Below are 12,172 nucleotides of genomic sequence, written 5' to 3' on the forward strand. Positions count from 1 at the left end.
CTTCTATGCTAAAATATAGAACTGATCTTCCTGTTGTAATTGATCCCAAAATACCTTGTTTAAAGTCCCCCCATTTTGAGTACCTTAACGTAGACATCGAAACGATTAAAATGTACTGCAACATTTTCTCTCAACGTTAAACTGAAGGAAATGGGGTCCATACAATGCACTGTGTCAACGGAATCTTCCCCAAATCTCATCACACTAGACTGATATTTTACACAAAGCCTGCGGGAACTCCAGTAAGCCAACTTATCCATTTGACAGTTTAAGTCTGTGGCACATGTCTTATTCAGATAAGTGGCTGAGGCGATTACAAGAATTAGAATCAATTAATACTCTAGGGGGTGGGGAAGTTCTGTAGGGTGCTGTTGGAGGGGAGTTTAGTTGAAGCCTGGGGGTGGTCTTCTCCCCTATCGCCGCTCAGTGAGCGCTCGGCTTCAACCCCTAACTGATCATAGGGTGCTTCATCGTCCGTAACTAACTTTACGCGCCGCGAGCGGAAATTATCATTTCGGTCCCAGCTGGCTTGGAAACGTTTGATTTCCTCTAAACAGCTGTTTCGTTGCGTTTTTCGATGTGACTGTGGATATGGAGACTTCGCTTGTGTTTTTGGCGGGTCTTCACTTGGTGTTTTTGTTGATGACAGGTATGAATTGTACAGTATTTTTAACCGATTGTTTAGTGAATGTATACAGTGAAGTCGTAAGAGTATTGCCAATTATTGTGCCGTATAGTACTACCTCTGATAGAATTAATCTACTCTAGGGAATGGCATCAGGTTTTGTTTATGTTCACTTTAAAAGTGAGCAAATACTACGAACAAAAGACCGGCTCAATGAATTGGGAATTTGTGACACATAGTCTAATCATTGTAACCCAATATACCCACTTCCGAAAACATATTTTTTAATAGTCCAGGGTCAGGTTCCTGGTTAAAAGAATTGTTCTTAAATAAAATAGTACCATAGTTTCGCTTGATATCCAAAAATGACTCTGCTACTCACAAGGATTATGAAGGCTCTCGTAAAATTGCAGGTAGAATTATATTGTATGACTATAATATTGGATCAAACACAGCCAACATGTCGTTGTTATAGTTTTGGCATAATAACTATTATTTTAATAAAAATTATCATTTACATTGTCTAAAGAATCGTCATTAGTTTGTACCGAAAAGGATTTTGTTTATACAAATTTAACAATAATGAACTAGGTTGATTTTTTGTTTGAATATAAAATGCCTTTGATAAGGAATTGATAAAACGAGCTAATTTAAATAGTTCTATAACCCTATTAAGTTACTCAAAGTTATGAGAGAGACTATTACAATTACAGTGTAACTATAAGATGTAGTGAGCTCCATTGGCACACGAGCTTAGAAAAAGATTTAGTTGTAGTTTACCTAAAACTTATAAATTATAACCATAAATATGGTATTTAAAGATATAATGATTCTAAGGTCAACCGCTAACGATGTTTTAATAATGCACAAGTCTTACTTTACGTAAAAAATCACTCATGCACAATTATTTTTTGTTTATGATCATGTATTTATGAAAACACGAAATTAATTCAATACTTTAATGTAAGGTTTAAAAGGTCCTTATTATCGAGACAAGTTTTGGGTCAATCAATTAATACGGAAATTAAACTCGTATTTATTTTAAGTTTATTGTCAGAGTAGTTTATTATTTACCATGCAGGTAGAGTTAAAAAGTAATATCGAAAAATCTTTTTACCTTTGATTTACTATTATAGCAATTAAATTATTATAATCTTAAAATAATTCTATTATAGTACAGGGTGGGGCAATGAAAGCGCCCCAATTTATAAGCAGTACAAACTCAATAATATTCACCCTATGGATATAAATAGCTCATCAAAACACAGCTTATCTTTTGCCATTTTAACTTAACAAAGTCATTTTTCCATTTCTTGAGAACGAAATCCTGCAAGTGACGTCCTTGTCCTACTTGACATTAGGCACTTGAAAACTCCATCAAATACACCTCTAGCATTTCTTCAGGAATCACTTTAGTTTTTGGACAATTCTTAGCTTCTGTTCAAGCAAATCTGTGGGGTGACTTTGAAAAACTTCGAACTTCAAGTAGCTTATTAGAAACCTCCCCCCCCCTTCCAAAAAGGAGCCAACGTAAAGCTTTCAACAACAACAGCTCCTGGCAAATCTCTTTGGACTTTGAGTTACTGCGAATTTGCTGGTGTACAAAGAGTTTTGCGGCACCCACCGATTATTTTTAAGGTTTAAGCGTTTATCCTAAATAATTTTCCCAGTTCACCATTGTTTTCCAATCTGGAACAGTGCTATGTTGACCAAGGATGGAATGTGGTCCATACAATCCCTGGGGTTTTGCACAAGAACCACTATTTTAAAAATATGTTTGCACATCAAAATTTCAGTGTTAATAGCCTCGGGCATAATATTTACTAAAATGGCATAGTTTAATTGATGTTTTAAGCGCAGCTGATCATTCGTTGTTGCAACAATTAACATGTGACAGCTAAAACAAATTGTGGCGTTCTCATTGCCCCACCCTGTATAATATTATGTAATACTATACCCCAGGTAAATTGCTGTCCTGAGATCGAATCCCGCCACCAATAGAACCTATACCATGTGATTTTCCATGTTCAAGTGGTTCAGATTTCTCTCCCTGAGTTGTAAAATTTGGTCTTCCTATAAAATATAGATTGATAAGTCCCTTTGGCTAATGACTTGCGTTGGTAATCTTCTTAAACAGTAAATCATACGGTAGTTAACTAACTAATACAAATTAGTATGTTTGTAAACGATAAAAAGGTATTACTAAGGACGCGTTGCAGAAAGTCAACAGTCCCGGAAGGTCAAATAATTTATACCTGTGCCTCTAGGTCAAAAACTACAATGTTTGCAGTGTCTGTAGATCAAAAATCCCAGTAAGTCAAATAGTACAGTCCGGGCTAAAAACGTAGTCTATGTTAAAGCAATTGACTTATTGGGAATTTGACCTAATGCAACAGCAGTTTTAATATAACGAAATAAGATAAAATATAAGTTCAGTTTCGCTGAGTCAACAGTGCCGGAAGGTCAAAAGTATAATCTGTTAAAAACAGCGATAGTCCTCTCGACGCATGACTTCAATAATTTCGTGTTTTGGTGTACTTAAAGTTGTGCTAAAATTTTGAAAATTGGCACAGAGCTTCTTGGTTAGTCCTACTCGATGACTATTTTGTTGGAACTTTAAACTATTTACCGATCTAATTAATAAAAATTGATATGTATGGTGAAATAGTTTTAAATCGTGATTTCTAACATGAAAAAGTTAGCATGCGAGATTTTTGTTTGTTTTTGGGTTAGAGAGGTTTTGTCTGTGGCAAAGTTGTAGCCAAAAGTGTGATGCGTAAAATATATTTTTTTGAATTTTTTACAATCAGTGGTTCAATAGATAACTTGGGTTGAAGAGGACGGCAAATTTAGCATTTCGCAACGCATGGAAAGAACTACATCGTACGATGCGACTGCTGAGTGGACTTTTAATTTACAGTTCTAAGGACAAGAAAAAGATGAATATACAGATTACCAGTACATTCATATTATTTATAAAACATCTTTCTGTATTACCAGCTTACATTTTTCACTTATATTAATAAGAATACATCACAAACAAGGTGTTAAAAATAAGCGGAGAGACACTTTACCTAGTAATTCCTTGGGTCAAAATAAACAGAAAATGAACGATAACATTTTTTCCAAAATCGTTTCGCGTTTCGTTAACCAGATATCCGCCATTTTGTATTTTTTACATACAAATATTTATCTTTACACTTTTCCAACCGATGTTTATGAAACTTGGTATGTACGTTAAGGTAGGAGAGACCCATGTTATAAATAAAGATTCATCTCGATTCACCCTAAAATTTCAAAATTTAACACTTAACTACAATATAATATTCTTTACTATACCACAATATTTACGTATCACCATAAATCTTTAATAAAATAAAACGTCCACTTTTTAAAATCCAAAGTAAATCAATTTAATCTTCCTTTTTTGAAAAATATAGTAAAAAAATTAAGCGATGTTAAAATAACGACAGGCGAGTTTCGATCTGGGTGTTTCAGGTTTGAACCTAGGAGGATTTAACATTAATTAACATTAATGTTTAATCCTCCTAGGTTTGAAGTGATTGAGAGGAATACATGAAACCGAAGGGGGGAGGTAGCAACAAGTGCACTGGTACTTACTAGTGTCCAATTACAATTTCAATTGTAATTGGGATATCGGATACGGTAAGAATTAGAGAAAACTTTAAATGGGGGACATTCCTTTATTTCTTGTGGCAGTTAAAAATATGATTTTAGTTTTTTGAAATTCAGCCGCCATTTTCCAAAATGGCGGCCAAATTTGAAATTTATTATGGAACACCCTATATTTTATCATGTTTTCGGATAGAATATGCAATTTAAAAACTTTTTTATAATTGACATTTTTTCGATAAACCGACTCGTTTAGGAGTTATAGCCTATGGAAAAATGACTTCCGGTGTACATTTTACATCATGTAGCTCCTAAACAAGTAAGTTTATAGCAAAAATGGGAAGAGTAAAAAAGTCTTACAATTGCATCCACATTCCAAAAAGACCATAAAATTCATTAAAAATATGAATTATATTATTTTAAAAAATGGCGGCAAACTTGAAAAGTGGAAAACTTTTTATTTTATAGTCTTAAAGGAATGTAGATGCAATTCTAAGACTGATTTACATTTTGCAATTTTGCTCTAAACTTACTCGTTTAGGAGCTACATGATGTAAAATGTAAACCGGAAGTCATTTTTCCATATGCTGTAATCCTAAACGAGTGGGTTTATCAAAAAAATGTCAAAGCTAACAAAGTTTTTAAATTGCATATTCTATCCGAAAACATGATAAAAAACTAAAATCATATTTTAACTGCCACAAAAATTAAAGGTATGTGCCCCATTTAAAGTTTTCTCTAATTCTTACCGTTTCCGATTTCCCAATGGTGGACTCCTTGAGTTGATCACCCTGTATATATGAATTTGAACGGATGGTGTTTTTGGCCTCTAGGGACCTCAAAACGAAAAATTAAATCGGTCCCGCGGGTCCAGGTGTTACCATAAGTACTACGGTAATACCCCCGCCGCAGCAAACCTGCAGACTAAGCGAATTTCCATTTGCCTGATTGGATTTACACTAAAATGTCTCCTTAAAAATATCACATTTATTCCCTATTTAAATAGAATCAGTTTAACATATACTTAGGTTTGCTGCAACAGGGAGGGTAAAAGTGTTTTTTATGTAAAATGTTAATAGTTAGTAAGAAATAAAAACATTTTCTAAATTTGGGCAAAAAATGTTAATAAACAAGCAAACTACAACAGTTTACTTATTCTCCATAAGAATAACATGGGAATTTTAAATTTACAATTTTTTGAAATTTTCTCCGTAACCATTAGGTGCATTATAACGCTTTATATACTAAATTATTTGTTTTTTTAAGCTCTACAAAATAGTTTGGAAAGAAATTGCAAAATTTTATGTTTTTTGAGTCAAAAGTAGGAAAACCCCATTTTTACCCCATAAAACCCCCCAAAAACCCCCGTTCCCATGGTCCGATCATGCTGGTTCGCGAACTCGTTCGAATAAACGTAGGTTTACACGTTTGTACCAAATTTCATCAAAATCGGATCGTTTTTGCTCGAGTTATCGCGCTAACGGACACATATATAAATATATATATATATATATATATATATATATATGAATTTGAACGGATGGTGTTTTTGGCCTCTAGGGACCTCAAAACGAAAAAAAAATCGGTCCCGGGTCCAGGTCTTACCATGAGTACTACGGTAATAGCTTATTCCCTATATGGGAAATTCGCTAATAGCTTATTCCCTATATGGGATATTCGCCAAAAACGTAATAGTTATATAGAACAATATTACATTCAACCAGCTGTTAGTTAAAACAAATTATATGGGACTAAAACAAATCAAGATTCCTTTAAAAATAATTTGAACATAATGAACATCCTACAATTTTACTATGCATATTTAATTAATCTGCCATCCTCATACCTAAGAATTGAATGTATCAATGGTCAGCATTACACATAGTATAAATATGTCAACTCTAAATATGTCTTTAAATTTGTTTCCAAATGCTGAATGTTTACAGCTGTTATGTTAAGCAAATTATATTGTACTAAAAGCTAGCTTAGAAGGTAAGCGTCGGCTGCTAGACTTTTTAAAAATTAAAACTTAATTTCTAAAAAACTGGGACCCTTAATTATAATTATGGCGTTGACATTCCCTAGTTCTCAAAATTATCTTTCTTTCAACATAAAAATTATGAAAATCCGTCGACTGGTTGATTCAGAATGTGAAAAAACCTCATTTACGTTTTAATAATATATATGATAGTTTGGACAGGTTTCAACCCTTCCGAGGCGTAATACATTTACACAGTTTATGTGTAGACTACATTATAACTCATAAAATAGTTCTACAATTAAATGGATCTCCTTTTACAAACGTATATAATAACCAGAAATTTTCAGATCGTCCTTGCGTGTATTTTATGCCACAAATTTTGACGAAAGGCTTTTCATTACATAAACTATACCTATTTACAGTGTTGACCAAACAGTTGGCAAGAAGCATTAATAGATAATGTACCAAATATGATAATTTTAGCTTTATTCTAATTATGACAAAACACGAAGTAACTAAAAGCGAGTTTTGTTGGTGTAGTAAGCGTTGCAGGAGGTCTACTTTACACTGAATCAACGTTCACTTTTATTGCTTTTGATCTTCCGGCACTGTTGACTCAGCGAAACTGAACTTGTATTTTACCGTATTTCGTTTTATGAAAACTGCTGTTGCATTAGGTCAAATTCCCAATAAGTCAATTGCTTTAACATAGACCACGTTTTTAGCTCGGACTGTACTATTTGACTTACTGTGATTTTTGATCTACAGACACTGCAAACATTGTAGTTTTTGACCTAGCGGCACAGGTATAAATTATTTGATCTTCCGGGACTGTTGACTTTCAGCAACATTCCCATTACTAAAGAGTATCTTCTTGAAATATGACACATTAGAAAGTGATGAACGATTCATTCAACAAAGGAAATCATGTAATGAGCGAGAGAGGGAGAGTTTACAGTACATTACGACTAGACAACACGGAAAGTTGTCATCACCATGTTGTAAACACGAAACTATCTACTTCGCTATGATATTGAGGAATTACAGTATAACTGGTTGCAGTACACTTACTAATAACTTTGTATATGATAGTAGGCCTATGAGTTGTATGTTCGACATTTCGTTATAAGAAACAATTGAATAAATTTGGCTCCATGAAATGTCTACGTGTAAAAAAACTCATGGTCAGACATAGAGTAGGCCTACGTTGATTTCAAGTGAAATATTCTATACAGATGATTAAATTCTTCTCAATGCTCCACGCTCTTTGCAAATGATGTCGAGCGTGAATATCAAAACGCGGTCTGGAGGGTTTTGAGTGATTTCAAGGAGAACAATGAAGAGAAGGTGGATTGACGGGGATCGTTGTAACCTCCCCTGTAGGAGAGGGTGGTGTGTATTACTGGGGATAGTGAACGTTTCTTTCTACAGTTGAACCTCGATAAAACGAATTCCTCGATAAGACGAATTTTTTTTAATCCCCTTGACACTTTCATATAGGTTAATGCTAAAACACCTCTATACAACGTAGTAATTAAGTTAAAAACCTCCATAAGACGAATTTGTTTGTGACATGGGCTAGGACTGATTAACTAAATGATATACTACCTCTACAAGACGAACGTGACCTCTATAAGACGAATTTATCATAATCTTAACCTCCATAGTAGGCTACTTAGTTTTCAAAACAAACAGAAGCTTGTCTCAACATGAAACCCACACCCATCCCTCCTCCTTCCTAAGTAATTGTTTGGATAAACCTTGGAGCGAGGAGAAACCTCTATAAGAAGAATAACAGCAGCATTAAACCTCGATAAAACGACCCTCTTTATTAAGAATATTTCTATAGTACGAATTTTTCCCGTACCCCTTGAAATTCGTATTATAGAGGTTCAATTGTATCATGTTGAAATATTTCTAGGAATGACATAATCGTGAAAATACAGCAGTGTAAATGCTCATCTTTAACAACCATTGAAAGGTCTGTCTTTGTTGTGTTATTGTGGATTGTGTTGGGCCCCCAACTACCGGGCCATTGTGTTATAAACATAGCAAAAAGGCGATTCATTGCGTTCAAGCTCAGCCTCAAGTGCAGACTACCCTCACTTTGTCCACTAGTGCAACCACACGTCTGATATGAAAGTAGAAAAATTGCTTTTTTTCTCTTGAAGTTTAAATATTTAATAACTGATTTTAAATTTATACATATTAATAGAAAGGGGTGTGTTCTTTTACTGCAACAGTGTGGGAAGAAAATATTTTTATGGCATATTTTTCTTGAAAGAAAATGAATACTCAGAAGGCTAAAAGATACAATAGCATTATAAACTCTTTAAATTAATCATAGGATTCGACCTTTTTCGCAGAACTTATGATTTCCTAAGGCTAGTAGGCTACCAAAACACACATCAATAGTATTATACAGTAGTGGTTTAATAATATTTCTTAAATGGCGTCATAGTTGAGGTTTAAATTTATTGAGGACGATATTATCACTGAGACATGGATTCAGGACTCGAGACTAGGATTAAGGTATTTCGCACTCTAACCCTAGGGTTAGAGTTGTACTCAAATTGGAGTGTGTGCACAGATATACAAATACAATGTCTGACCTTTATCGTGTATCGGGTTGTAGTTCCATATTTAGTAACAGCGGAGTAACTACTATATTTGTATCACAGTATTTTTTCAAAGAATTGATTTTCATTTTTATTTCTCGGCATCCTTAACTAATTTCTTGTTGTTCCATCGACTTCCTGCTTTACAAAAAAGTTAAAAACATAAACAGATTAATTCTTATACTGTACCCAAATATAATAGAAACATTAAGCAAAATGAGAATTAGTTTTGCTGCTATGAGTAACACAGTGAAAGATAATTAAAATTTATTATTGAACAAGAAATTCCCAATTTCATTAATTTCATTATCCATGCACAAGTATTGTTTAGCTTATTCGCAGTCAGGACAACACGATGCATACGTACTACGTTTAGCACTAAACAATATACGAAATATTAATGTAACGAACAAAATTGTCTAACAACCTCAACTAAACAGTGAACAATATTATCTTAAATTTTCAATGTTTTGTAAAATGTTCTAAACGTGATTCTGAGGGTTAAAACTCCTTTCATACACAGACCTAAATCTTACCTTAAACAATGGGCTTTAAGATTTTGCAATTGTCTATTGTTTGCCTTACCAGTGATTCGTTTACAATAAAAATATGGTATGAATCAACTGCAGAAAATTAAAATGTTTTCACTTGAGAATTCACATTTTACGTTCGTGTCATTTTGGTAATAACTCTTAGTTATATTTTCGGGGTTTAGGATGTATACGTTTGTGCTATTGACTAAAACAGCCGCTTCCTCGCCCTATGAGCAATAGTCCTCCAACGATAGTATCAGCACACATCAGCACACCGTCGAGTGGCTACGTCGGAACGTGCTGTTTGGACCTGATCGCCACATTTGTGTTGTCTGATCCAGCACGATCGCAGATTTAACACTGACAAGAAACTAGTATTTAAAGGTATAATAAAAAGTACAAGCGGATCGAGCATTGCTTGTGGTTTTTAATTTGTAAGACAAGTTAAAAAATAGACATAAGACAATACCCACATGTACAACTCTCATGATATTATAAAAACAGTCTAAAATATGCAATAAAACAAATTATATAATAACTTTTTATCATGCTCACATATTGGTGCTATTTGCACAACATTTTGTGTAGGACCCTGTCGACTCAAGGCATTGAAAACCGTTGTAGGCCTAAATAAACTTTAATTACTGACACCGTAAAAAATATCAAAATAAAAATTCTGCATTGAAATAATATCATTACAGTATTGTAATTTTTAAAGTTGAGCCCTTCTATAAGACTTGATGTTATAGTTGATCTCATATTTTATAGTTTAATGACCTATATTTGACATTGAGATTCCTCCAACAATTAATTGACTTTAATTAATGGATTAATTAATTGCCGTTATACAGTATTGTGCTAGACATAAGAAAATGTAATTTTTATTCAAAACTCTGACGAAAATACTCTTTAGAAATAAGTTAAAGTGTAAACATAAAAACATAATAAACACTCCGAATACTCTAAGATGTGGTTTTCTGCTGTATAATGTAGTTTCAAAGGCTGAATTTAAGAGTTTGTAAGACAAAAAATGTCATGCTCTTGAGTCTAGACCATATTTAGTGCGAAGATGTCAGTTTTTATACTGAATCACATTTAAAGTATGTCTAAACAAAACAATAATGTTAAAATTAAACTATTAATTTGGAACTCCAGTTAACCTAAAAAAACATATACCTTAATTGTGTTACGTGTACATAATCTCTATTTTACATTTTTCCACGTTAATTAAGTTGTAAAGCTATTTTACGCCACACTACATTATTTTGATGAACTTTCCACGCAAAGATTTAGTCCAGAAAACAGCTGTTTGCCGCCAGCTTATTCAAATGGGGTTTCATTGCGTACTACTGTTCTGCAATGAGTTTTACCGGACACCTATCAGCTGATTATACTGTATTTTCATGGCAATTAGTGGTTATAAACAAAAACATAACCTCTCTTAGAGGTTATGACTAGTGATTATTAGTCCTTTAGTAGGTGGAAATATATAAGGATTTGTACGGATTAAGTAGTATGGCGTAAACTATCGTACGTAACTCGTCCAAAATGTGTGTACCGGACTCGTATGGTAATCCCGTACTCGACTTCGTCTCGCACGGGAACGACCACACTCGTCCGGTAAACACTTATTTTCAGGACTAGTAACGTAATATACTATTTTGGGCGACGTTCCCTCTTCAATCTTAATTTAATAAACAATAAATATTGAAAATATCTACAATAAAGTTCACTATAAAAACTCGTGATCATATTTAATTAACATCTCAGCTGTTGATCAGCATTGTTGCGGGTTGCGAATATTATGCACTCTCTGGTTTCAACATGTTTAGTCATTGGATCGTGGATCGTCGCAACAATGGGATCGTCCACGGTTATTAGAACAGCAATGTATGCATAAAAAATAATGACGCCTCTGTATTGAATCTAATACTAATAATCTCTACGTATGTTTTGGAAGTTTTTTGACAGTTGCATTGAAATAATAATACAAACGTGTTTATTTTCGGGTCATTTGTTTGTTTATGATCCATGTCTTTTCCGTGGGATTGTCAAACATCGTGCAAATTCCGGTGCCGCATCGTCAAAAACTACAGAAGGTCCTTGAGGTTTCCTCAATACTGTTCAGCATTATTGTATCTTTTGCGGTAAAATATTCTACGGTTTTGAACAGTCGTATTTATTCCAGTGCTTAGTAAAACACCTCAAGTATATTAAATAACCGATGCTAAAACGTATTCATATGGGAATGCTTTTTTTTACTATATTCAGTAATTTGCCACTGTACTGTAGATGATTTGTTATGAGCATAGGGCATATTTTAAAATACTCCCATTTTCGTATAGCTGTCTTGGCTACCTGGCCTTTCATAACAGCAATGTAAAAAATATTAAAGTTTCATTTAAAGTTTTTAACAAAAAACGAATTTTCCTAGAACAGTAGGTTATGGTTTTTAGCCTAAAACTAAGATATTAAAAAAATTAGAGGAAATCGTAGGAACCGCTTTTTAAATTGTGCACAAACGTTACTCCTATTATAGTATAGATAATTATTATTAATATTACTATTGGCTGAGGATAAACTAAGGAAGAGTAATTAAATAATAGCTTTGTTATTGATTAAGGTCAGTTGGTTCATTACCTAGGACTCGATAGGACCATTCGATAAAAGCAAAATATCCAAGGGCAGCTAGGTCCAGTTTCAAACTTTCAAAAACTACTGACTTTTCCCAGGATCAAACCGACAACCTAGTCATTACTATAACCACTAAGCCATCCAGTTA

The 12,172-nt window shown here is 33.6% G+C and overlaps 1 protein-coding gene across 1 annotated transcript in view; it reads left to right on the forward strand.

Annotated features, from left to right (window-relative positions):
• The first annotated feature begins 466 nt into the window (after positions 1-466).
• LOC128990421 (uncharacterized) overlaps positions 467-12,172 on the forward strand; it is a 34,855-nt gene continuing 23,149 nt past the window's right edge. Inside the window, exon 1 of the mRNA XM_054412782.1 lies at positions 467-649. Within this exon, the coding sequence (XP_054268757.1) occupies positions 592-649 (58 nt within the window). The 5' untranslated portion in view covers positions 467-591. The remainder of the gene's footprint in view (positions 650-12,172) is intronic.

This window comes from Macrosteles quadrilineatus, unplaced genomic scaffold (assembly GCF_028750875.1).
Source record: "Macrosteles quadrilineatus isolate MER2022 unplaced genomic scaffold, UCM_ALF_1.0 Scaffold_3__2_contigs__length_128488019, whole genome shotgun sequence".
Taxonomy (NCBI): Eukaryota; Metazoa; Arthropoda; class Insecta; order Hemiptera; family Cicadellidae; genus Macrosteles; species Macrosteles quadrilineatus.